Below are 27,780 nucleotides of genomic sequence, written 5' to 3'. Positions count from 1 at the left end.
ATAATCTCTATGACATTCGTTGATCTGCAAAATACATGGCCACTGGTACTATTAGATCCGGTAGTAGTCTACAATATGGTAACAATTGACTCTATTTTTTGTTTCTTGCTGTTCAAACCGTGCAATATTGATTAAGATTTATTTATTAAAAAAAAATGCTACAATGAGAATTAGCCTTCATTAAATTTGGGGTATGGCAGAAGCAGCTTTATTAGCTCAATTGACAGATCGCCATCATAGCCATATCGGCTGTTGATATGGCACTACGACCCAGCAAGTGTTCTCGAGAACATAGATGTCTTTATGTAGAATCCTATTTAATGCTTTCAAGTGAGCACCTTGACCTTCTCAAAGAAAAATGCTCTCGTATGAAAACATCGAAATTTTTAAATATTCGTAACCCAAAATTTTATACATTTATATGCGTCGGTAAACGGTATAATAAAAGCGAGAAGATCAACGACTAACTTCAGTAAAATACATGTTTGACCCACATGTCGTCGGATAGCTGCCTCACGTCTTTAGCTTTCAGTCGATGGAAGGATCTGCAAATCGAAGCCGCTTCCCCCTTCTGACGGCCGCCTCTTACGGAAACAAGTGTCAGAGACGAAGCGGATTGCTTTCTCGCCCAAGAAGAGCGGTATGCTTAGCTATCAGTTGATCTACTTTCAAAAAATAGCAGGCCATAAAGTGCTTGGCTCGTCAACAGCATCGATGAGTGTTGTCAGTGTGGAATTTGAGGCTTGATAGACTAAAATTCACGGAAAAAAAAGAATAAAAAAACAGTAATGTCAACTTGATAAAGGTATGTTTTATTATCAAACTGACAGGTCTAAAGTAAACTGAAGTATCTCTACTGGCTTGGTAGATGATCCATCTTATATACTATAACAATGGATAAAAGTTCTATTAATTAGATTAACAAATAAGTCAACTCAGATCAACTAATGTCTAATCATGATTTAGCTTTGCCTGGATGAATAATTAAACTCTCATCCAAAGTACCCTGATCTATCCTGATCTATCCTTTCTATAATGATAATTAATATCGATCCAGTAGCATGTATCCGATAGGTACAGTCTCCTTAGTCTATATCAATAGTACACATCTGGGCGTATATCTCTGAGCATACATCTTTAGCATGTATCTGGATATATGGCATGTCTATAGAATATCGTATGCATGTCTACAGCATGTGTCATATATACTACAAGTCTGTAGTATATAAAGTACTAGCCGATCTATCTCGCTACGCTCGATGACGGCGTCGCCCTGCGGGCTCTCACCGAAGACGTTTCAAATCAGAAGAGATAGTAAAACTCTGCTATAAAAGTACATTTTAAACAATGACTATATTAGGCATGAAGCCTGATTTAAACGTCAGAAATTTGGAGGTACAAATCAATATTTTTTATGAAGCATTTACGTTATATTATTATAAGACTTCTGGTTTACTACATCCTCCGTTCGAGTTGCATTTTCTGGCGACAGAACTGTGATACCATTCGCGGATGCTGCTCTTGAGATGGCGACACAGAGCTGGCCATGCGTAAACACAGGACTTTTATGAAATCTACAGCAATTTTTTTGAGAGGTTATCATTGCAAAAGACACCTATATAGGGAAAAACTCGCAAAACAACCAAATAAAAAAGGATTCAAGCTAATCGATTGTTCTTTCAAATTCATGATCCCCAATTAATCAGCATCGCAATCATCATTGCCATTAACAGAAAGGAATTTTGGTCAGCCAGCAGCAATGCCGCCGCCAAAATTGATTCACACTCAGATTATTTTTTTCTGTTCAAGATTGCACAGATTTTGGCTTTTTTCGACTTCTTTCATCTATTTTATGACATTCGACTATATAATCTGTAATGACCATCCTACGCTTCCTAATACCCTCTAGGAGTACTTTTCAAGGCGCTTCCAACGATGCCAAGTAAAATAGATGTTTTGACTGAATTTAATGAGCAATTCCAAAAAATCTGAAATAAGGTTTTTGGCCAAAATGTCGAAATTTTGCATATAAAGACCTCATAAAAATGGTTTCAAAAGTTGCTTTGGGTTGAGAGAAACATTTTGATTTATTATGTACCATAGTAAAAGTCTTCATTTTCAAGGTGAAAGATGCGATTGTTTGATTTTCAAAGAAAATCATGGGGTATTCCTCATGCTTTTTGGTCGATTTCTGACCATGTTTTTTGGGTCTTTAAAAAATTGAGCAAAGGTGCCAGGAAATTACTACTACTCAAACACAATTGTTTGGCATTATTCCGGTGGCTCAAAAAGGTCTACATGTCGAGATACGAAGGCTAGAAAGTTGTCAAATTTGGCTGTATTTTTGCTTTATGGCTTTTATTTACACTTCATGAATTACATCTTGGGTTGCTGAAATTTTCCGGAAGGGTAGTTGCGCAGCCTGTGCAATTTTTAATTCGAATACGAGGCATATTGATTTTGTCAAAGCTAATTCATGCAAATTTTGATGTGTTATGTTGCTGGCAATAAGCTTATTAACAATTGAAATAAAAACTTAAAATTGCTGCTTACTACTATATACTATGGTTTTGCATATTCTCTTCGCTACAATCAAGCCCTCATATAGATCAATGTTTACCAAGTGTTGGATTAGACGCATAACTACCTTGGCCTTGCACTTTTGATTTGCTACGGTATACCCCCCCCTATACCTCAATACTACCTAATATTTGATTAGATTCTTTACACCTTTGCTTCGCTAAGGTAAACCTTCCCTATAAATCAATGTCATCAAGTGTTAAGTTAGATGCATTGCTATGTTCTTGGTGGAGAGGCCATGCCCCTCCACCAAACCCCCTCCCCATTGCCGGTTTCGCCGGTGGTTATGCCCACCTTTGTTCTGGCTTTCAATACTATCAAACTTTTAAAGGATACGATTGGCTTGCCTACTTTTTTTCATAGTTTTCCAGTATATATATTTTAGATTAGTGATCTGTAGTACATAAAGTATCTGTAGCTAGTATCACGGATATAAGCATGTGTCTTATAGCGTGGACCATAAAGTGCACATCTGAAGCAACAAGCTCATATTGCATTAATCTTGGTGCCTATCCAGATATGGTAAACATCCGTAGTCAATGTCGGAATACAAGTATAAGTCTATAGCGCCATTCATGTCCGTGGTGCCATCTATAGCCTATATCTTATATAGTATGAATCTTATAGTACTAGTAGCGTATCTGCAGTCCATATCTTCTTACAGTATAAATCGATATCGTACATCTAATCCAGTGTACATATAGTTTATATCTAAATCTGGTAACTGGACGAACTGTCGGAATGCAGATCATAGTGGATGTATTCCACAGGTACAATTCTTTCCCAGTGGTCATGGATTGATAGACGATGAGCTTGTAAAACCAGTTCAAAATGATAATGGAAATGAGAAACCGAATATGCTATTTAAACACCAAGCCTTTACATTTTGGCTTCGCTACGGTAAAACCACCTTTAAAATCGCTGTTATCATGTATTGGGCCAGATGCTTGAATACTATTTTGGTATTGCACCTTCGCCTCCCTAGATAAAACCTTATATAAATTAATGCTAACAACAGTTGAATTAAATGCTTGACTGTAATGGCCATTCACCTTCGTTTGACTACGGTATAACCCCCTCAAGGCCAATGATACCAACAAGTGTTGCCTTGAAACAACATATCACGCAATCCATAGCCAAATAGCAAACAAGAAATCACTTGATCAGATACGCTATGTTCTTGGAAGAAGAGCCTTTAATCTCTGATTAACTACGATGGCGCTTTTGTGTTCATATTTTCCAGTATCCGATATATGAAACCTCCGTGGTGCTATACCATACCATGGCCTAGAGCTTACCTTGATAGTAGTTGAATGCACGTTTATACAGTACAACTCCAAAAGAATTCACTCTGAATTTGCTAGCCAGCAACCAGCAATACTCATATTACCGGAATAGTTTAAAGAACCTTCTGCCATTACATTTTAACTAAATTATTTTCCGTTATTGGGAATCGTCAATTCGATCAAATCAATTTCAAACTTTTCAATTCATTACATTCTTACCCATGAAAATGTGATATATTTAAAAGAAACCACAATTTGACAATACTAAGATTTTCTCACCATATATAAGAATTCAATGTTAGTTAAATGTCAGACGTGAGACCATCAGCGTCTTTATATAAAGAAGTGTGGCCCAGACGTGAGCTTTCAGCGTCAGTATAAAAGAAGCAAGCTCCCCCCCTTTTTTTTTTCATTGTCAGGTGCCAGGTACACACAGACTTTGTGTGTAACTTTTTTTAATTTAGTATAAATATCAACTTAGTTTGCAAAACAATAAAGATCATCTTATATCTCAATTCTATTCTTTTATATACATTTATCTAAGTCTACTCTAAAACTATACCTATACACACGACACAGGTGCACACAGACTTTGTTAGTAACTTTTATAGTTAATATGAATATCAAAAATAATAAAGGTTATTTTTTTTTCTCACTTATACTGCTGAGACATATACATTTATCTAAATCTGTTACTTATACTCACAACACCATTAAATAAAAAAACACTTTGTAACATTCTATGCGGAAACTTTTTGATAACTTTACATTTATCTGCCAGTAACTTTTAAACGAATCAGCTCTAGTACACATTCAAAATAACATTCATATATTACGAACTGTTCAACAACGCGATGGCATAGTAAAAGCGAATATAGTACCACAAAGTTTCGAGAACCTAATTCCACTACAGTAGCAGTTTATGAAGATTATTATCTGCAGTCTGATTGGATTATTTTGTATATTTCACACGGTCATCAAGCGATTGAGAAACAGTATCTAATGAATATTGGGGCAAACATTGTATCGTATAGTATTAAAAGACATTTTTTCATGTATGTTATCTTTTTACTATCTCATGCCGTGCAATAGATAGCATCCTATTAATGAAATTAAACAGTATGGGCCCGCTTCTGCAACAAAGGCAACATAATAATGTGTGCTACTCTTTGGGGTATTCAATGCATGCATCTTTAATAAACTCAGTAAATTTGTAAGCCATGTCTTTCTACGTGTTGTATTCACATATAATCCAGTCCAGCCTTTCATAGTATTGATCTATACGAGGGCTTGATTGTTGCGAAGCGAATATGCAAAATCGTAGTATCTTAGTAGTAAATTCAATTTCTCTCCTTCTTTATTAATAATGGATTGTTTAAAATCTACATTTATAGCTGAGTTTATTATTGTTAATGATTTGGAATGTCTACGGCGACAGCCCGCAGGGTGACACCGTCGTCAAGTGTAGTGATATTGCATCTAATTCAACATTTGTTGATATTAGTCCTGATCGAATATACCGTAGCCAAGCAAAGGTGTACGACTATAATGTTCAAGCAGCAAATTTGGGTTCTCATTTGCATTGTTAATAATAAGCTTACCAGCAACATAGGGCATCAAAATTCGTATGAATTAGTCTTACAAAATCAATATGTCTCCTGTTGAAATTACAAGCTGCACAGGTTGCAGAACTGCCCTTCCAGACGGCTTTAGCTACTAAAGATGTGGTTCATGCCGTGTAAATAAAAGCTATAAAGCATAAACATAACCAAATTGGACAGTTTCCAAGCCTTCATATCTTGACATGTAGACATTTCTGAGCCACCGGAATAACGCCAAACAATTGCACTTGAGTAGTAGTAACTTTCTGACACCTTTGCTCAACTTTTTGAAAACCTAAAAAATATGGCCAAAAATTAACCAAAAAGCATGAGGTACCCCTCATGGTTTTTTTACGAAAATCAAAGGATCGCATTTTCCGCCTTAAAAATAAAGACTTTTACTATGGCATATATCAAATCAAAATGTTTCTCTCGATCCATAGCAACCTCTGAAACCACTGTTATGAGGCTTTCATATACAAAATATGGCTATTTTTGCTAAAAATCTCATTTCAGATTTTATTGAATTGCTCAATAGTTTCAATCAAAACACTTATTACAGTTAGCACCATCGGAAGCGCCTTGAAAAGTACTTCAAGAATGTATTAGGAAGCGTAGGGTGATCATCACAGTTCATATAGTCGAATACCAAAAGATAGATTAAAGAAGTCGAAAAAAGGCGAAATCTGTCCAATCTTGAGCAGAAAAAAATAAGCTGAGGTTGAATTAATTTTGGCGGCGGCATTGCTGATGGCTGACCTAAATGCTTTTCTGTTGATGATAATGATGATTGCGATGTTGATTAAATGAGGATCATGGAATTGAAAGGGTAATTGCTTAACCCAAATACTTTTTTGGGTGCTTTTGTTACAAGCGAGCCTTTTGCAATGTCAACATCTCAAAAAAAAAAGTCGCTGTAAATCTTACACAAGTCCTTTATTTACTTATGACCAGCTTTATGTCGCCATCTTATTAAGAGCATCAGCAGCAGTGAATGATATGACAATTCTATTATCAAAAAATGGCATTTGTGATATACAAATACTGCATAAAATTTGAATTTCTTTCGCATTGTCCCAAAAATAGGCTTTGTTTAATATCAGCGTAAGCAAAAAGGATACTAAGGGAGATACCTCCTCTCCTCCTCCTGGCTCTGATACAACCTTTCTGTTACTAACTAATAATAAATTGTTTAAAATCTACTTGATATACCAAAATGTTATAATGTCTGATTTAAAACGGCTTCGATGAGAGCCCGCAGGGCGACGCCGACATCGAGCGTAGCGAGATGAATGGGCAAGTAACAAATACTGGAAGCCTTGAACATAAAAGCGTCGTAGTAGCAAATTAGAGACTGCAAGCCCTTGTCCCAAGAACACACTGCATCTAATTTTAATGATGTTATACCTGCTATACTTAGCTGTGGATTAAGTGATTTGTGGTGTCAAGGCAACATTTGCTAACCTTGACCTTAAACAGGTATAATAACCCTAAGGAAGCAAACGTGGAAAGCCATAATAAAGCAGTAAATTTGGTTTCTTATTTTCATTTGATGCATTTCACATCATAATCCATTATATTACACCTAATACAACCCATCAACATCCCATCGGTTTTTACATACACTACTAAACGCACATCAAACTACAGTCTACACGCACATCAAGACCCAACAAATAGTCAACTAGTAGGATGACTATTACTGAAACAATACCATTTAATTCAATGACATACAAGAACGGTTACAATTACACTTAACTGTAGATTATCTACACATATCATTTACGAAAATCTACTGGATCATCACACTTGTCTTTACACCTCAGGATTTGACAATATTCACAAAGATATAAATGGGACCACACAATTCATTCAATAAAGGATCGTCTTAATTTTGCACAGAATGATAAACTGATAATTTACTGATACATTCATTTGTATGATTTTAGTTATTCATAGTATTTGTCAATCTAATTAATAGAACTTTTATCCCTTGTTATAATATATAAGAAGGATCATCTACCTGGCCAGTAGAGGGGCTTCAAGTTTACTTTACACCTGTCAGTTTGATAATATAACATACCTTTATCAAGTTGACTTTACTGTTTTTTTTATTCTTTTTTTTCCGTGAATTTTAGTCTATCAAACCTCAAATTCCACAAATACAACGGTAATGAAAACCCGAATTTGCTGCATGAATAATATGGTCTTGCACATTAGTTTTGCTACGGTAAAACCCCATTGAGATTAATATTACCAAATATTGTGTTAGATGCTTAGTTGCCATAGTTTTGCATCTTTGCTTCGCTACGGAAAAACACCCCTATAGATCAATGCTATCAAGTGTTGAGTTAGATGCGTTATGTTCTTTCCCCCAAACCTCCTCCCCATTGCCGGCTTTGCCGGTGCTTTCATTCACCTTGCACGGCACACAAATCTTTAACATTTTGAAAGGATGCGGTTTGCTTGTCTACTTTTTTGAATATTTTACGATATATAAATTAATGATTTATGCTACAACTCAATTGATCCAGGTAGCAATGATGTATTGATGAAGATTTATAGGAAGTTTGTTGAGTTGCAGTCATATTGATTGCACACGATGATATTATGTCTACATCAAGTATCTTTAAAACTATCTTCCTCTGCGATTATTACGTTAAAAAAATGCCTCAAGGCAGACATTTTAGGTACATTCCGGTGCTATAATTATATCATAGCTTATTGTGGCAATGTTATTAAACATACTTCATAAGATTGCAAAGCAACATCAACTAACAAGTGTTATATGCGAGGAATTTGAATGCCAAATACATGCAATGCTTCTAAATTGTAGATATTAAATAGCTGGCAATGTTATATCAGATGCGCATTTGAAAACTGTTTTGAGAATTGTACATTATATCATGATCAATTTATTCAATAAAAAGATTCAATTAGCAATGAAGACTAGCTATGCTATTTAGATACCATAGGCGGTCTTGGCAGAAGCAAAGGCAGTGTTGACTCTGTCAACGTAGGCGTTGGCATTGGCCAAATCATCAGCAGGAGTGACAGCAATCAAGCAAGTATCCAAAGAGTTGACTTCGGTGTTCAAGTTCTTGATGTCAGTCTTGACCAAAGAAGTAGCCAAGAGAACGGCATCAAATTGAGGCTTCTTGGTAACAATGGCACTCAAGGCACTCTCGATTTCAGGGACAACAACACCAACAACACTGAATACAGCAGTGGCATCCTCCTCAGAGACAGTGGAGGTAACAGCACAACAGCTGGTAGTAGCAGCCTTCAACTTGGACTCGAGAGTTTGTTCGCTAGAGTGAACAGCAAGGGCACCAGAGTAGCCAGCAGAGCTGGTGAAGGAGTTGACTTGGCTGGTTACAGTCAAGAGCTGAGCACTAGCGGCATTGAGGCCATCAATACAAGATTGAACACCGGCAGAAACAGCACGTTTTTGGACAGCGGCAGCATTGACTAGCAGAATGCAATGTTAATACTTTAAACCTCACCTTTGAGGTGCACCCAATCCCATCCAAAAACTTACCTGAGGCAGCAATAGTAAAAGCAATAGCAAAGAGAGAGGCGCGCATTTTGATTTGATTTGTTTGTTGGTTTGATTGATTTAAAATTCGAATTTGAGGCCAAATCCTTTGCCTATTTATACAAAAAACCAAGCTGTATTTCTCACTCATTATGAATCTCGTTCCTGTGAACGATGTACGAGCGAATTGAGTCCCTTTACGATACTTTTTGCTACGTAAAACAATGCCTTTGTGGCAGATATAAGCTTAATTTTGGTGGTGTAAAGTGTCAAACAAAAACATATGAAATGCATGCTGTTTCGTGAGACTTGAATCAAGGGTGCACTACACACATGATTGATCAGAGAGTGCAATGGTACATAGTGTATAACATTGCTTCCGTACGTCTCTGGGCACAAGATATACGGGATCTCTTGTGAGATGCAGACAATTTACACAGCATAAATAGTCGATGAAGGTAACCAAACATGATGAGATGGCTGTTTGTTGGGTAAATACAACAGAGTTTATTGGTTCTCATGAAGATTAGTGTTTTGCTTGCGCGTTTGTATATATCCATTGATTTTACATAGTAGACATTTTTCATCACTCAATCCGCTTATACAGAAAAAATCCTCAAAATGGATATACTCCTCCTTTACAATCGCATGATCACTGAACACTGATCGGGCTGCAACCAGCACAACAATACGTCAATCAAGCACTGTATACTGTCGTATAAAAGCTTGGCACCTCAGTATGTGTTCCTGAGAAGGATTTATCAAGGAACTCTAGCATATGCTATTCATTTCTGATCATTGGGAAATTTTCCAATTATTGTGTAAAATCACATTCTAGGCATGTCTAAAAGTAGCATTGCTTTTTGCATGATATTTTTCTAAATTGAGAGAAACAGCTTAGTATGTGTGTGTGTGTACGTGCTCGCATGGACATCTTTAACGTGCTTCTTTAGTAGGGCGGAGCATTGGTCAATTAACCGTGTAGTAGGCTCTTACAAATTGCATGTAACCACACTTTGCACGTTTGTGACATTTTCCTAAAATAGGCGTATTACAACAAAGGGAATCGAGGCTAGACACTTTGGCTCAGAGCGCGATACAACCACACAATGGGTCTGTTGTATACGTTTCTGTTGTCAGATCAATCCAGAATGCTGGAAAATCCCATCGCTCGTTTGTAAAAAGCTATGTTTATGGAAAAATTATATAAAATGACCTTTGTGAATTGTAAAACAAGATGCATAATATGACCAGAAATGCATTGCTGTTTTCTGGTGACAGAATATTCTCATTTCTACTTTTTGTAATACTAAACAATTGCACAGAATTCTGGTGAATGGTGCACGGCGTCTTCTTGTGTTTGGTAGACACAGAAATCCCGGGTAAATTATCCCCATTGACCTATGTCTAGGAGTAAATAGACAGAGCGTCTACAAGATGTCGAATTGAACGAAACTCGCATTTGAGCTGTTTTCAGGATCCAAGCTACGGAGTAAATCACATCCGATAATTTATATGTATACTAACCCGAAATCTGTGCATTTGCTGCATTACACAGGTGACCCAAATGGGTATTCTTAAACAAGCCTCAATTCTAATGCTAATCTCGCACACACGGTCGTCGGTTATTATTAAAAATCGCTTGGGTACAGTGCTGAAATCAACACATATGTCGAGAAAAGTTCATTCACATTTACTAAAAAATGAAGCATGAGTAGAATGTATATCTAAATCTCCAGTAGGTGCCAGTGCATTGGGTCAGGGTAATCATGGTACGTAGGATTTCGAATTCAATGTATTTGCGTGAAATTTGAATGAAATTTGAATACTGCTGTTTGTATTTTTGCTATCCAGAAAATGGCCACCAAAATACATTATACGCTATTGATATGTTGATGGCTTTATGCTCTCCTTGTAACAGCATTTTGCAGTTAGCCCAATCCTTTGAAACCATTGCTTTATGATAAAAAAGTGTCTGTAGCTTACGTTATTATTCTATTTACATAAAGAGGGGGGTGACAATACTTTGACGTAACGCAATTGGGTTAGTTCTAGCATGAGTTAGTGTAGATTTGCGACCATTTTGTCTATCCTTTTCATAGATTGCTTCAAACAATTTTTTCCCGCAACAAAACACTTACACATCCATCATGGAATCACTGCCAAAAGAAACATTTCTTCTGATACAATCTTACATTGATATACAAACTAAATTAGAGTGTCTCGTTGTATGTCGCAAGTGGTACAACTGGGTCAAATCTGATAGTCTGTACACCAAACTCACATTTAATAACGAAAAACGACTTGAACGTGCAATTCGCTACCTCTATCACCAAAGATGCAAGAGGTCCGTAAGACAACTTGAGATTCGAAACATCTATTTGCCAACATTGCTGGTGACGACACTGCCAGACACATTTCCCAGCCTCAAGAGCTTGACCATAGTGCCGTTCGACAATGCTGATGAGGATCAGTTTACGCCAGACGATGTGAATCTGCTTTCATTCGACCTCTCCATGCAAAAGTGGACGACCCTGGAAAATATAACGGAGACACATTACCTGCCCATCACAGTATCTCTATTGAAATCGCCCATACCAACACATCTCACATCCATCAAACTTACTTACGCTTGGGATAGCAGCTACTCTGAGGCGACAGAGGCATCTTATGTTGAAAATTACTTCAAGGTGCAATCACTCATCAAATATCTATACAACGCACCGTTGCTGACATGTCTTGATCTGACGAACATCTTTATTACATTGAAAGATATGGAAAATCTACACGCCAGCACACCCAACTTAAAGACATTACACCTCAATAAAATGCTGCTTTGTCTGCACACCGAGATAGAGTCAGTCATTGATGATGTATACATCGAATCGACTAAAAATGGAATAGATGTCAAGGAAAAAGCCAGCAATATTAAGGACATTACCTTGTCAACAATGGACAGCGTTGCCACCGAGGATGAATTGAATGATGCTGTGATTATCAAGTGGCTTGAATACACGGGCAAAAAGTATTCAGATCTACATAGCTTCTGCTTCTACCGAGCCATGGATGACATTACAAGCCCTACAGGATTCAAGCTGGAGAAACCTCTGGCACTTGCCTGCCGCAACTGGCCTCAACTGAAATCGTATGACACAAACACATGTCCGTTAAGCATTGATATTTTGAAGGAATTTGACGATAACGGGGTTGAGCTGAATCATCTTGGCATCAGCGGCAACAGAGTGACTTTGGAGGAGCAGCTCTTGTTTGTACAAGTCTCGGATCAAGCCAAGCATCTCAACTCACTCAAGATCAGATACAGTAACGACAGTTTCCATCACCAGAATGGCCCCAATCACAAGTGGATTTCCATCATCAGTGCATTCCGAAATCTGCATACGCTGAACGTATCAAGCCGAGTGGAGCAAAGCGAATATGAAATCGACATGCTGCCGATGGTCTTGCGCGAAGTGCCCACGCTTAAATACTTTACCATTGGAAGAATGCTGGCGAATGTCAAGGTAGAAAACACACCAACACTAACACAACCCACCTTACTGGAACATCTCACCATCACACGCTGTGGTATCACAAATGACAAGGAGCTCAGCAACTGCAACGCCATTGTCAACAATGTCATCTTGTTCTCTCCCAACCTCACCACATTTATCTTTGAAACGGATGGCTATTATGAAAATCGACTTATTCATTGCGCCAAGAAGAAGCGAAAGAACATGGCATTGGAGCTGAATTTTGAGCATCAAGACCATCTCAAGAACCTGGAGGTCAACTTTGAAGAAAGCCAATACTTTAAGCTGTACAATGCAGACGGCAAGAGTCAGTGGTATTATCAAAAGCAGTTCTTTGTCGGCCAACCGTATCTGAGGGTCACCAATTTCAAAAAGATCTCTGGATTGCCACATGGCAAACGCCTCTACACCAAAGTAAAGCTGTGCAATAACAAAACCTTGACCATCAATTCCAGAAGACTTATATCTAATGAATTCGCATCATGATTGTATATATACCTTTTAATAAACAAGAGCTTCTTTTCATTTCCCCACATTTCATTGACACATTTACTGGTTGCTTGAGGCTGTCGACGTCACTTGCTTGCCTCGAAACTAGCAAATTGGCTCCTATTGAAGATGCCAATCGAACCTGGTTTAAAAAAAACATTGCAAATATTGAAGGCCCTCTTTTTTACATTTTTTGTTTTATTATAGTCAATCTTCACAACACCCTACTCGTAAGTATATCATGAAAGCATGATGCGAAATCAAAATGTACAATGGGATTGCAATGAATACTAAAAATCAAGGACATTTCTCTTTTCTACCTTCCAATTATATCTCATATTCGACATTTTACATCAAATTTCTCGCATTACAACATCATTTGGATAATCATCATCAATTTGTATCAATATATGCTGCACCATCACCTTTACATTTGATATTTGGATTAGTCTTGTTGATTTTTTATTGAATCAAGTTACAAAGATCTATCATGCCCGTTAAAGAATTCACCACTCCTTACCCTGTTATTGACAGCGATCCTCATTTCAGCCGTGTCGTCCGTTACATGAGACCCTCAGATTACGCTGCTTGGGCTGCAGGCACTGCTGCTGCTCCTGCTTTGTTGTTGGGAATGGGTAAAGTTGATTTTGACAGCCATAGAGAGACGAAACACATCGACATTTAGCATTGGATTACTGACACACTCACCTTTTTCTGTAGAAAAAATGGATCCCGCTGGCCCTCTTCGCAACCTGCGTCTTCCTCTCCGTATTGCTACAGTTGTTGGTGCTTTTGGTGGTTTCTTGTATGCTTACCAAACCAGCAGTCGTAAGTTTCAAGTATGATTTTGGATAGAGAGATTGGATGCTGATCTTGTTATATAGTTCGTTTCTGGGGTTGGACTGAAAATTCCGCCGAGGTTGCTAAAGATCAAGCTGAATTAAGTCAACTTGCAAAGGAGGGAAAGGCCTTGTACGGTGAGAGCTATATGCCCGAATATGTCCAAGATGCCTCTGCTAGAAACTCTAGATACTCACAATTGAAGTTTGGTAAGTGGTTTAGGTGAATGTACTAGTGATATGGTGGAATTAAACATGTGCTGCTCTTTAGGTGCTATCCCATGGTTCAACTTTGCTAATCACAACAGTCACGGCGTTGATACCTCAAAGTACTCTGAATCTTCTTAAACAACACACAAATACACAGTTCAACTTAAACACACGTTTTATATATATATTTAAATAAACAAATGGAAAAAAAAATGCTACTTTTCTTTTGGTAATTGAATAGATGGAGTCATGCTGGCAGCATGTGCGAAGATATGTATAGCGGTGTGTGCGATCCTGGTAGCAATACTGTAAATCTTTGATGAAAGGAACGGAAACAAGCTCTAAACACTGTATTTGGTTAGAGTGGACCTGAGATTGAGTGTTGAAGATGCCAAAGCTACATCATGGAGTCCAGTATGAACATTGACTTGAAACTTTGGATTCATACGTTCGGTATTGCCATTATGACATGTTTTATACATGTCCAACGGCTCAAATATATATATCTCAACTTGAACTTTTTTTCCAATACTGATTCACATTTACATGCATAGCTTTTTAACATATGTATTCCAAATAAACGCTTTACTGTTCATTTAGATCTACAAGAGTCAATAGATATATATATATATCTATGAGTTACTAGGAGCTGGTCAATACAGCACTTTCTATGCTAAATCGACAAAATGACATTCTGCTAATCCACAACTTAAAACATCCATGACCGTCTCGCTAGTACCAACATTTCATAATTCACTTGTCTTTGAGTTGATGCCAAAGGTATGCGAGGAACAGGAGGCAGTGCCTGACCAATGCCTGCATTAGCCTCACCATAATATCCACTCCACTTGTTGGACCATCTCTGCATTTTAGAATAAAACTTGGCAGCATTGACTTGGCTTCTTCTTCGTGTGTTTGCATGATCTGTATTAGCACTTGATTTCTGTTTCTTTGCAACATGTTGCTGGTCCAATTCTCTGCTCTCTTGGACGGCATCTTCCTCGTCGTTGTCTTTCTGGCTGCTCTTGGGGAAATACAGCGCAATAAACTTGGATAGCTCCTCATCCACAACACAGTCTGCTGGGCTGAAGAGTGTACGACACAGAGGACATGTTCCTTCTTTGTTTAAAGGTGTTGTTTGACCCAAATGATTGAATATTTGACATGTGCAATACACTGCTGGAAACGGCTTGATCCAATGCACCAACCCTTCTGATATACGATTTAATGTTTTTCGCCGAAATTTGTGGCAGCTGGCACACAGCATGTGCTGAACACAGTTGCGGCAAAACGTGTGGTTGCATTGCAGAGTCGTCGGTTCGTGCCAGATGCAAAGACAGACGGCGCATGTAAAATCTTGTCGAACAGGCGTACTCTTTTTCAAAAGTGCATGAAATGAGTCTGTGATGGCGGTGTACGATGCGAGTTCATGAGTGTATTTCTGTTGCCAGCGAGATTTCATGACTTGTAATAGTGGTACATCTGTGGTTGGTTCCAGTTGCATTGCTGTGCTGCCTAATCCCCAGAGCATATCAAATTGCGAGGTGATGTAGCAGCGGTAGAGCTGCAAATTTTGCTTGAATCGATACACTTGTCGGATGCACTGACACAGCTTGGGTGAAGAGTATGTCTGGTATAGTATCATCAGCCCTCCTCTGCATCTGTATTATACACATGTGAAATGCACTTACCCCAAATTCATACTGAGCTCGAGACTCCATCTGTTCAAAGTAGCCTTGATATGAATCATTTGAGCCCGTTGAACAAGAAGCTCCCATCTGTATGAAATCCCATTCGTCAAGACATGTTGCTATAAACTGATGGGCCTTCTTGAGTGATTTTCTGTTTCGATTCTTCAAAGGAGATGACTGTGAATGGAACACACCATCAGGCACCTGTTCAAGAGTGATATGGCATGATCTACTTACAACGAAGCATATCGTATTCGATACCTCCTCCAGCTGCATATTCAGCATGATAAGAGCTGATTGACTTGAGCGACAGAGTCTCTCCAATTCCGAATACCATGTCTGAATGAATGGATCCATAAACCTCCAAAACGGTACCTGAGATTTCTTTTGTTGCTGCTGCAAATGATAATACGCACTCTGCAGCTTGTCTACTCGAACAAGGCGCTTACCGTACATGTAAGACTCTTTGAGATGCTTGGATTGAGCATAGTCATCAAACATAATTACTGGTAGTTTCTTCTTTTTACTATGGAATAAGCGGGTCCAAAAACGGGTCATTTTGACAAGTACAAAAGTAGTAGAAGAAAGAGAGAAGGAAAAAGTCTATGCTAATTTATTATATGGAACAGAAGATAATCGGCATAAATCATGGTAGTAATTGATGCGTGATCTTATTCTTGTATAAACTGCCTTAAATTGATTTGAACAGAAAGAATGATGTACTTGTTCTTGCCTTTGCAGCATATTTACACAATGTCTCTTGATCTGCCTCTGTCCATTGCTCCTCCCTTGGTATCTCTGCAGCACTCAACTTCTTGCTACCGTACTTTTCTTGATAGATTCTATGCTTTTCGTATAAGGCCTTGTATTCTGGCACATTATTCACACCTCCAGACACGATCAAGAAAGAGTTGGGAGGAAGACCTTGGTAAATACGACGGATATAAGAGTCCATGGACTGAAGTCTGAGAGCACGGTCCGAAGTGGCCTTGGCAGCAGTGGGCAAAATATCAGGGGCTTCACCACCCTCCAATTCACGACGCACCAAATTCTCATCTGCTGCTTGATAACGTGTAAACAAAAAGTTGGTGGTAGGCAGTTTTTCCAATGTCAAATCCACCAATTCTTCATCGGTATCCACACGACGATATTCACCACTCTCAGTTGATCCGAATGAGCGGTAATCGCTTCTGCTACTCTCCAAAATGGCGCTGGAACGACTGGGGCGATTGGCAAGCAGACGATCCATGATGAGCTCGGTTTGCTTGAATTTGCCAAAACTGGGTTTATTGGCCAACTTGAGCTTGAACAAATCCAGTGTGGCGCGAGCATCTTCATTAGAATCATGACCAACACGTTCTTGATTACGTTCTTGAATATGACGCTTGAGATAGGTGCGAGTCAGGAAACGAAGCGAAGGTTTATAGGGAGGCCCACGATGATGATCATACAGCAACGATGTATCCACACAGTAAGGATGGGCCAACTGCAATGCCTTTAAATCGTTTTCTAAACCATGACCAACAAGAATGACGTTGTGGTTAACGAACTTGCGGACATACTTCTGAGCACGACGCAAAGAGCATGTAGCTGTCTTCATTCTAGCAGGTGTGATACCAGAGTATCGGGTCAAGTAATCGACGATGGGTTGATCAGGCTTTACAAGTTCATCCAACAACACACTGCCATCTACACATCACAGATAGACATCAGTCATCAGCCCGCCAAGAGAATTTCATGTGCTTTTTCCTACCTTCATCAATCAGTGTAATACGAGCCAAAGAACTGCCCTTTACAGTCAAAACCATCTCACAGTCCACAGCAATCAAGCGCTTCTGATCGCCTTCCTTCAAAGGCTCCAAAGCAGGATGTGTCTCCTTCCAACCCTCAGGCAATGTTGCACTGGGATCCAAGAAGGGAGGAATAGGATAATCGATCTTTTTCATCTCCTCCAATGTCACCATGTAAAACTCACGCATGTTGTTCTTGTACTTTTGCATTTTGATTTGCTTCTCCTTGGCCAAGCGCTCCTTCTTTGAGTTGGACATGTTGCACTGCAGGATATCAGCGACAGGTGAGTTGAAGCGGCCATTCTTGCCAGAGATTTGGTTGGTGATCATGTATCTGGCTTGCTTGGTCAGGAACGGCATAGCAGCTTTGCCCACAGATTCCTTGAGTTGCTCTAAATCGACATAGGGTGTGGTTGTATCGTCTACACCGAAATAGTTGCAATTAAGTCCTTGAGCGTACATCATGACGACATGATCCACCTTGGCTTTATGGATAATGTTGCACCAAGGCAAGTTGCTGGTCTCGGATAACGCATACAGGACAAACTCGCCCAGCTGTTTGGTAGGCATAACCGCCTGGAGGTTACTGGGTATGATGTTAAACGTAGGTTTGGTAACCACTTGTCCATCGACCTTGACTTTCGCTTGACGCTTGAGTTGCTTCTTTTTACGAATTGCTGCTACTTTGGCAAGTACTTCTTCCTGTGTCAACTTTTTGGGCGGTTGCTTTCCTTTAGCTTTGCTGTTGTTTTTAGGAGATGCATTGGGTTTTTTCGAGTTGGGAGTGATTGCAATGGCAGGTGCCTTCTTAGCTGGCTTGTTGTTGTTTTTGGAGGCAGGTGTACTGATGGGAGTTGCAACAGCGATGGGTTTAGCAATGACTGCCGGCTTGGGTTCAGGAGATATTGCAGCAACGACAGTAGTAGTAGCAGGCTTCGCTTCTGTTATGGAAATATCAGCATCTTTTGACTTTTTGGCCTTCTTCTTGTCTAACTTTTTGTCTGATTTGTGCTTCTTCTTTTTGCCCTTGTCACTACTGTCATGAGCTGGATGTGATCGCTTCTTGGATTCCTTTACTGCTGCTGTAGGAGTAGGCTCCACATCGTCAAAGCTGACATGCGTCTTCTTTGAGACGTCATGAAGAACCACATTCTTGTCAATGATGGGAGTGAATTTCATGATCGACTACTACAAAACAATAAAAGGTGGATGATGGATTCCTGAAAAACTTTCTGACACTTTTTTTTCACTGATTTAAGGGACTGGTTTACATCAAGAGCAGTCCATAAGCGTGGATGGTCTTTGGATATTTGTCCTCTGTTTGTCTGTAGTGCTCCCTGTAGACAGCATCAGTCAATGCCAAAGCCCATGCCAAAGCCCATGCCAAAATCCAAGAGATCAGTATCTTTTGAATGCACTTGGTTTGATTGAAGTCGAACCACTATTTAAGGTTTTATCAATCTTTCACATTTAGGTATCAAACTGGTACCTGATTTGCAGGCATTTCAGTGCAAGTAGCCATGTTTGAGGCGAATAAGCTATACCACCATCCATTTACAGCGTCGTACAACAGGTGCCCTATTCAAGTCAACGCTCGATCTCACAATTCTTTTTCTTTCAAATTATACCATGGTATCCATTTACGAGATTCGAGCTGCATTAATGCCGAAATTGGACTTTTAAGTTGTCGGTTATAATGTGGGGAGCCTCGCGGAACGACGTGGAGCTATGGATCTGACTTTTTCGCAATGCTCCACATCTATATTATTGGGAACAATTCACATACGAGCAAACAACATATATCTTTTACCTTATACGCATCAAAAGTCTGCGAAACACAGCGAAATTTGGGTGCATTAGAGCAGTGATTTCTCGTTCTGGAAGCCGTTCTAGACCGCCAGAATGACACCAAACAATTGCTCTCAGCTAGCATTAACTTTCTGGCACCTCTGCTCAACTTTTTTGGGATCACCAAAAATCAACCAAAAATCAACCGAAAACCATGAGGGATACCTCATGATTTTTATCGAAAATCAAACGATCGCGTTTTTGACCTCCAAAATGAAGCCTTTTACTATGGTATATATGAAATCAACATGTTTCTCTCGATCCAAAGCAACCCTTGAAATCACATTTTTGGCACCTTCTTATGCAAAATCTCGACATTTTGGCCAAAAACCTCATTTCATATTTTCAAGCATTGCTCAATTTGCTTGATCAAAACATCTCTTTTTCTTGATACCATTGGAAGCGCCTTGAAAAGTACTCCCAGAAAGCTTAGGGGCGCACGAAGTGTGCATCACAGTTTACATAGTCAAATTTGGCAAAATAGAGCGATCAAGTCGCAAAATGCAAAAAAATATTTCTATTTCGAGGAAATATCATAAGTGGAGATTTAAAAGATTTTGGCTGGCAAGATAAATACTCCATTGCTTTTGAAAGCTGATGAGGGGATTGCAGACTGAAAAATACAATAACTCGGGCTGAATAATTTGATTTACTTCTGTTGTATATTGCTACTACCCAAACTATCTTGCTACGCTCGATGGCTGCCGAAGACATCTCAAATCAAAGATAATAAAAATTTGGTAAATCAAGTAGATTTTGAACAGACAATTAATAGTAAAAGAAAGGTTTTGTCATAGTTAGTAGGAGAAGAAGGTATCAGCCCACTCTCCCAGTAATCCTCTTTGCTTATACACTGATATCAAAAGAAGGCTGCTATTGAGACGATGTGAAAGAGAGTTCAAGTTTTATGCAGAATTTGTATATCACATTCTCTGTTCGTGCTTCATTTTCTGGTCGTAGAATTGTTGAGATGGCAGCATAAGCTGGCCCTGAGTAAATATAGGTCTTCTATCAGATCTATACAGCGACTTTTTTGAGGTATTGTCATTGCAAAAGACACCTTTATAGGGAAAAACTCCCAAGAAAAAAAAAGTATTCGGGCTAAACAAGTGTCCTTTCAACAACATAATTTCCATCTAATTAGCATCGCAATCATCATTATCATCATCAAACAGGCATTTGGGTCAACCAACAGCAGCCCCAACCCCTAAAATTGATTCAAACTTCATTTGCTGTTTCTGCTCAAGATTGGACAGATTTTGTCTTTTTCGACTTGACAGAACTACTTTATGATATTCGACTATATAAATTGTGATGATCATTCAACGCTTCTTAATACACCCTTGGAGTACTTTTCAAGGCGCTTCCAATGGTGCAAAATAAAATAGATGTTTTGAATGAACTTATTGAGCAATTACAGAAAATACGAAATAAGGTTTTTGGCCAAAATAACGAAATTTTGCATATGAAAACCTCGTAAAAGTGATTTCAGCGGCTGCTTTGGATCGAGAGAAACATGTTGATTTCATATATACCATAGTAAAAGGCTTCATTTTGGAGGTGAAAAATGCGATCGTTTGATTTTCAATGGAAACCATGAGGTACCCTTCATGGTTTTCGATTGATTTTTGGTTGATTTTTAGTGATTCCAAAAAAGTTGAGCAAAGATGTCAGGAAGTTACTACTACTCAAGTACAATTGGTTGGCGTCATTCCGGTGACTCAGAAAGGCCTACATGTCAAGATATGAAGACTTGAAAGCTGTCAAATTTGGTTATGTTTTGCTGTATAGAGTTTATTTACGCGGCATGAACCACATCATTGGTAGTTGAAACCTTCTGGAAGGACAGTTCTGCAGCCTGTGCAATTTCTAATTTGAACAGGAGGCATATTGATTTTGGTAAAGCTAGTTCGTGCAAATTTTGATGTGTTATGTTGTTGGTAAGCTTATTAATAATGGAAACAAAACCCTCAATTTGCAGCTTAATTACTGTGGCTTTGCACGTTTGCTTCGTTGCGATGAATCCCTCTTAAGGTCAATGTTACCAAATGTTGCCTTGAAACCACGCATCACTCAGTCCACAGCCAAATAGCAGGTAAGAAATCACTTGAATTAGACGCGTTATGTTCTTGGGAAAAGAGCTTTTGTGTTCTAGTTTTCTAGGATATATAATGATATCCCATAGGCCTATATGCGTGTAAACTGCTCACCTAAATGCGAAGTCTAATGTGAAATGCCAAGTTGGCATGCTACACCAACATTACATGTCATACCTTGAGTATAGGCTTGAATTCCACTATTACCACCCAAATAATAAGCATCGAAGTGCACCTGCTTATTTTTACTGCTGCCAGGGAGCTGCAAATGGGGTTACCCCGACTCGCTTCATGACAAAATAAGCTTTTTTTAATCTCTGATATTCGGGTTCTACACCATTAAGGCAACCTCTGGCAATCTAATCAGTAGTGCTGTGAAACCTTATGATGCGATGTTATTACGCCCGCTTACTTCAATGGCGCGCCATACAAAGCACACACAAACACACACGCTATTTAAAGACCATCTATTAGCATGCTTTTTCTTGTTTTCTCTCTTCTTTTTTTCACTACTATTATAAATCAAAAATGACTTACGGTGAAGCAAACTCTTATCAAGGTGGCGAATCAAACTCATACCAAGGTGGTGAATCCAACTCTTACCAAGGTAAATCAAAGTGCCTATTACATGTTTACATCGGGACTGGGGCACTAAAGTGATATACATGTAGGTGGAGGTGCTGTCCAACAATCCTACGGTGGATACCAAAAGCCTGATGTCTCTCAAGCTGCTAGATACGCAAAGCAACACGCTCAAGATGATGATGACGATGATGATGACAGTAAGTGATAGTGAGCCTACAATTAAAAAGATGACGGGACACTGATGAAGCATGTTCAAACAGAGGAAAACCTCTTTTCCAACATTTTGAGCAACGTCTTTGATCGCGATGACGACGATGCTCCTCAAAAGCAAAGCATCAACGAAAACGAAGCTCAAAACGCTGCTCAGGCTCATGACCAAGTCTATAACCAAGGCAACACTGGTAACGTGTCTTCTCGCGATATGGGATCTGCTGCTGCCATGCAAGCATTCAAGATGTTCTCTGGTGGAGGAGGTAGCAGCAATGGCGGTGGATCTTCCAACCAACTTGTTGGTTTGGCCATGGGTGAAGCCATGAAACTCTTCAAGGCACAAGGTGGTAGCGCTGGTGGTGCTAATCAAAGTGAAATGCTTCAAAGCGCTGCCATGATGGCAATGAAATTATTCATGGCACAACAGGGCAACAGCCAAGGTGGCGGATCCGGTGGTGGTCTCGGTCAAGTGATGAGTATTTTGGGTAGTTTGAGCGGCGGTGGAGGTCAGCAACAGCAGCAACAACAGCAATCTCATAGCAGTGGTGGAGTTGCTGGCTTATTAGGCAAGTTTTTGTAAAACCACTCATATTTGTGTGACAAATTTGAACACGCATAAACATAGTTGATAAATAAATCGTAATAACACTGTATAATTTTCACAAAAAAAGGTTTTTCTTGAGTTATCATGTTACATATCATGGATCCATAGATGGAGCAAATAGTCTTGATGTGTGCTGTATAGGTGTTTAACGGCTGGCCAAGCTTGCATTCAAAAAGTGCAAATGTGAAACTGTTATGGCACATGGATGTTGCATAAATTCAAAGGAAGAATTGCTTTATTTAAGCATGTATAATCCAATGCAAGCTTATCTTGCTTTGGACAAAGCAGCTGCTTTGTTTCTACGACTATAATGAGCCTAATGCTCATAGGTAGTTAGATGTGTATTATGGACGTCATGTTGTAAGCTGGTGCCTGGATACGGCGTTTCAAAAATCCGGATCACCATCAATTCACAATTGCATTGATCTACTATTCGGGTTTCATCATTTGATGAACAGAAACCCCAACAGGAAGTATGAGAAATAAGCTATTTGTTGAAATAAAGTAAGCGACAAGATGAGTACCGAAGGTATTGCTAGGAGGGATTTGAAGTCGAATTTGATTATGGTACAAATATTTAACCTCGATAGACGCTTTCTCCTTCAGATCACTGAATGCTCTCGTCTAAATGAACACTTCATGGCCATGAATAATGACCCCAAGTATGCCAGGATGTCTTGTACAAAGAGTACATATATCCTCACACATCAGGCTAGCATTCAATATGCGACTCCAATGTCATGCCACGATCTCTTATGGATAGCAACGATTACTATACTCATTGTCTGTTTAGGGAAAATGTACCACCTTACAAATACGTTTATGCGATTGTAAAATTGGTGCGACATTTCTTTTTGCCAATAAATAAACCACAGCCAATTTAGTGTGTATTTTTATACACTAGAAGCATGTGTGCTCGAGTGGGGTGATGCTGTCTTCCAAACAGGCAAGTTTTTGGTGAAAGATGTATGATGGCGCGATCAAATTATACTGGATTACTATGATGCCAGGGTTTTAATTGTTCTTTTTAATACATGTTGTCAAGTCCAAGACGCTACAAAAAGGAAATTGGCAATGTGTGTTGGTTGGTTAAAATAAAAGAGAATGTTGCACAGTGTTTTTTCCTTGTGCTCCTTTTCGTATATTGGGCGATCAGATTTAGGCTCTCTCCCTCTTTCTCTCTTTCTCCTTAATACAAAAAAAAAAAAAAAAAAAAAAAAAAAATTGGGCTAAATACGATTGTTGTATATCTTCTTTTCCTCTTTCTCTCTTCTCTCTCTCTCTTTTTTTTTTTTCCACCCTCAAAAAAAAGCCATCATTCTATTCACCACCTTCCTTTATGTCACGAAAATTGTAAAATCAACATTATACACTCTAATTCCATTCCTTTATCGTATATATATTCAAGAAAATGTTGAGTTCACCAAGAAACTCGGTAACACACAATCAACAAGCCAAAGTAAAAATAAGATCCATCAACAGAAAACTCGACACATCTAACACTTTTTGTATAGTTGGCAGTAGACTATAATGAATTGCTCAAGGAGTTATCATCGCACGAAATGACGTCGGTCGGCTGCTATACAATAGGAGAGACCATTGGAGAGGGCACATTTGGCAAAGTTAAAAAAGGCACACACAAATTAACAGGTCGACTCGTCGCTATCAAAAAGATCAGCAAACAGCATGCGCCCATGATGGCCAGAGAGATCCACCATCACCGACAACTCAAACACCCCAACATTGTCATGCTGTACGAAATGATCACGACAGAATCATGTATACACATCATATCCGAATACTGCCCAAACGGCGATTTGCTGGATGCATTGACTGACTCTGGTCGATGCTCAGATATCCGAGTTCACAAGTGGTTTCGTCAGTTGACAGATGCAATCAAGTACTGTCATACGCGTGGCATTGTCCATAGGTAAATACCGCCATAAGGAGATGCAATCACATATAACTCAACCCAACCCCTCCTCTCCTTATAGAGACCTTAAATTAGAAAACATCTTATTAGACGCTGATGATAATGTCAAGATTTGCGACTTTGGCTTTGCTCGATTCACACAGAAAAATCAGTACCTAGAGACATTTTGCGGCAGTCTAAGCTACTCTGCACCAGGTAAAAATAACAAGGATGAAATCATTTGTTTATACTAACTTTTGTGAACAGAGGTCATTTTACGAAAAAAGTACACTGGTCCAGGTAATATTTCATGGTGTAACCTGTACAAAAAGAAACTAACGTTACAAAAACTAAATTAGAGACTGATATTTGGTCTCTTGGTGTAATTCTCTACACGCTGTTAGCTGGCGAATATCCGTTTGACGATGATTCAGAGATTATGACACAGAGAAAGATTGTGCAAGTAGACTATGAGATGCCGTATTACTTTTCTGCCAACCTACAAGATTTAATTCACCATATGCTCCAAGCAAATCCCTCAGATCGTCTGTCCATCGACGCTATTGTAGATCACGCTTGGATGTACCAACAAGACGATACCTGCTTAACGCCATCCTCCTCCACTGCAACAAACCAATCCAGCAGCTCTTCATCCGATGTTGATTCCATATTCTCTCAAAATGATGTCAATTCTATTGCGGCCATGGAAGAGGTAGACCACAATCTCAAGTTCTCGCCCCAAGTTCGATCCAGTCTAGGCATATTGAGACCCTCGTCACAGCAGCAGCAGCAGCAGCAGCAGCAAAGCAAATCGCCTCGTTTCTCTGCGCCCAGCTTAAACAGACGAGCAGCAGCACCCACTTCGCCATTGTTGCAGTCAAGCTTCAGAACATCACTGCCATCTTCATTCTATTATCAGCGAGAATCCATGGCCAGCAGCGATACATTCAGCATGACACCCATTGAACAGCGCCTCTTTGCTGCTTTAACCGCAGCTGGATTCGACAAAGATGCACTCATCAAGATGCAAACAGGCGAATGCGACACTTCCAGTACACTGTGGCATTTGCTGCTTGAAAATATGTCCAATTCACAACTCTCGTCTAAATCCAACGTGTCCGATGCCTTTGCCTCGGCCATTCAATCTAGAAACCTAATGATGGTCGACTCCACCTCGTCACTTGATCTTGCTACTTGTGTCCCTACTAGTACAGGTAAAGAAACAACGCCAATTGATCGTGGAATACAAACAGGCATGGAAGATGAAGATGAAGCAGAAGACCAAGAGCCACACATAGATGAGAAAGAAATCGTTTCGCTTGCTGTCCAAGAAAAGCCGATGGCATTACCGCAATATGTGCAACCCTATCCATCACCAGAGATGAATCGACCTCCACATACTATCCATACCGTGGGATTTGGATCTACAGCTGCTATTCCTCACAACGAGAAATCTGGCTGGTTTTCATCTGTGAAATCATGGTTTGGCTCTAAACAGCAATTACAAATGCAACAGCAACAACAGCAACAACAGCAACAACAACAACAGCGTGGTCGTTCATCATCCAACTGTTCCACCATGTCATCGCCCATCGCATCGCCCTCAAGTTATCGCAATTTCGATGCATCCAATTCCACTGCAGCATCCACTTCAGCCACATCCGGCTGTGCTACCAATAACAGTAACATTATCTGTGAAGTCATGTCGCCGCCCATATACAGAACTGGATCACAGAAATACCGAAGACGTGTGATACAGCTATCAGAACCACCTATTTGCGAATTAGACCAATTAACCTACAATGCTACTACAACTACTAATAAACAATCATCCACAACAACAGCAACAGCATCTTCATTCTCCTCAGCAACAGCAACTACCATCTCATCCACACCCTCATCCAGCCGTATTATTCACTCTAATAGATCTGCTCCATTCTATCCTAACTATCAACTTCCTCATCCCTCCTCCTCTTCTGTCAATGTTCATATGCCTCCAACTGCTCTCACTTCTTCCTCTCGCTATGTCACTGATACATTTTCGATCCTTACCTCTGCTTCTTCACAACCCAAAGAAATTGACATGTGTGAGAAGCGGTATTCCATGATGTATCATAGACAGCAGCCTACACCCCCACCATCTCCTCCTAGTCTTTCTACTTCGCTCAATACAACTACCACAGTAACAGCGGTAGAGCAACATCTTCCTGCAGCAACGACGCGTGTCAAGGAAATGTTGGCATCGCCCATCAGTCCCATGGAAGAACACTCCATACTGTCGCTATCCAATGCTTCCACGTCTACCACAACTGTGCAACAAGATGAAGAAGAACATAAACATCTATCAGACTTTTCATCTGAAGAAGACAGCAGTTGTAGCAGCAGTGATTCAGAGGAAGAGCATGACGAAGAAGAAGATATGATTGCAGCAACACAATCCACCACACCATCACCGGTAAGTTGTACACCATGTTAGATGGATGTGTCACTTTACTAACTCGTTCATCTAGTTACCTACCAACCCCATCCTCTACAACACCAATACCACTCCTTCCTCATCGTCGCCATCCCCATCGTCGCCATCCTCATCCAATACCGTATTCAATCATGCCAATCACAGGCCCAGATCAAGTCGATTTGAGTTTGTGCCTCGATCAAGATTAAGTGTCTACGGTATGCAGGAACCAAGAGGCCCTCCCATGGGTACAAAAACTATTATAGAAGAGGAAGAAGAAGAAGAAGAAGAAGAGTAATTTCTTGTTCCTCTCTCTCTCTCTCACACACACACTCCACACTATCATTTATTATATTTAGATATCTATACATATCACCTTTTATTCCCCTTGCCGTTCCCTCTACTTACTCTTTCAACATACCTTATTTCTTATATATGTATTATACACAATTATTCAGTCGTTTTTATTCCATCAAGTAAATATACCATTTGTATTCACAATAAAAATGAAGCAAG

General features: G+C 39.4%; 7 protein-coding genes across 7 annotated transcripts; 4 read left to right on the top strand and 3 right to left on the bottom strand.

The window, feature by feature from the left end:
- Positions 1-8,429: 8,429 nt before the first annotated feature.
- On the bottom strand, positions 8,430-9,054 carry ATC70_005871 (uncharacterized protein; the record flags this gene model as incomplete). Its single annotated transcript, XM_064825154.1, has 2 exons — positions 8,430-8,938; positions 9,009-9,054. The coding sequence occupies 2 exons, from the start codon at positions 9,052-9,054 to the stop codon at positions 8,430-8,432; spliced, it is 555 nt and encodes a 184-aa protein (XP_064680531.1).
- Positions 9,055-11,155: 2,101 nt separating this feature from the next.
- On the top strand, positions 11,156-13,021 carry ATC70_005870 (uncharacterized protein; the record flags this gene model as incomplete). Its single annotated transcript, XM_064825153.1, has 1 exon — positions 11,156-13,021. One exon carries the CDS (start codon positions 11,156-11,158, stop codon positions 13,019-13,021), a length of 1,866 nt encoding a protein of 621 aa, XP_064680530.1.
- Positions 13,022-13,514: 493 nt separating this feature from the next.
- Positions 13,515-14,211, top strand: ATC70_005869 (uncharacterized protein; the record flags this gene model as incomplete). The annotated part of the gene is made up of 4 exons (XM_064825152.1): positions 13,515-13,659; positions 13,745-13,852; positions 13,909-14,073; positions 14,135-14,211. 4 exons carry the CDS (start codon positions 13,515-13,517, stop codon positions 14,209-14,211), a joined length of 495 nt encoding a protein of 164 aa, XP_064680529.1.
- A 571-nt stretch (positions 14,212-14,782) lies between these two features.
- ATC70_005868 (uncharacterized protein) lies at positions 14,783-16,265 on the bottom strand (the record flags this gene model as incomplete). The annotated part of the gene is made up of 3 exons (XM_064825151.1): positions 14,783-15,703; positions 15,765-15,941; positions 16,002-16,265. The coding sequence occupies 3 exons, from the start codon at positions 16,263-16,265 to the stop codon at positions 14,783-14,785; spliced, it is 1,362 nt and encodes a 453-aa protein (XP_064680528.1).
- Positions 16,266-16,455: 190 nt separating this feature from the next.
- On the bottom strand, positions 16,456-18,733 carry THS1 (threonyl-tRNA synthetase; the record flags this gene model as incomplete). The annotated part of the gene is made up of 2 exons (XM_064825150.1): positions 16,456-17,453; positions 17,518-18,733. 2 exons carry the CDS (start codon positions 18,731-18,733, stop codon positions 16,456-16,458), a joined length of 2,214 nt encoding a protein of 737 aa, XP_064680527.1.
- A 3,293-nt stretch (positions 18,734-22,026) lies between these two features.
- ATC70_005866 (uncharacterized protein) lies at positions 22,027-22,873 on the top strand (the record flags this gene model as incomplete). The annotated part of the gene is made up of 3 exons (XM_064825149.1): positions 22,027-22,105; positions 22,170-22,280; positions 22,344-22,873. The coding sequence occupies 3 exons, from the start codon at positions 22,027-22,029 to the stop codon at positions 22,871-22,873; spliced, it is 720 nt and encodes a 239-aa protein (XP_064680526.1).
- A 1,435-nt stretch (positions 22,874-24,308) lies between these two features.
- On the top strand, positions 24,309-27,562 carry ATC70_005865 (uncharacterized protein; the record flags this gene model as incomplete). The annotated part of the gene is made up of 6 exons (XM_064825148.1): positions 24,309-24,356; positions 24,412-24,827; positions 24,892-25,025; positions 25,077-25,109; positions 25,169-27,264; positions 27,320-27,562. 6 exons carry the CDS (start codon positions 24,309-24,311, stop codon positions 27,560-27,562), a joined length of 2,970 nt encoding a protein of 989 aa, XP_064680525.1.
- Positions 27,563-27,780: the final 218 nt, after the last annotated feature.

The sequence above is a fragment of the Mucor velutinosus genome (assembly GCF_035048745.1).
Source record: "Mucor velutinosus strain NIH1002 chromosome Unknown tig00001544, whole genome shotgun sequence".
Taxonomy (NCBI): domain Eukaryota; kingdom Fungi; phylum Mucoromycota; class Mucoromycetes; order Mucorales; family Mucoraceae; genus Mucor; species Mucor velutinosus.
Note: the sequence above shows the minus strand (reverse complement) of the source record. Positions and strands in the feature narration are given on the sequence as shown.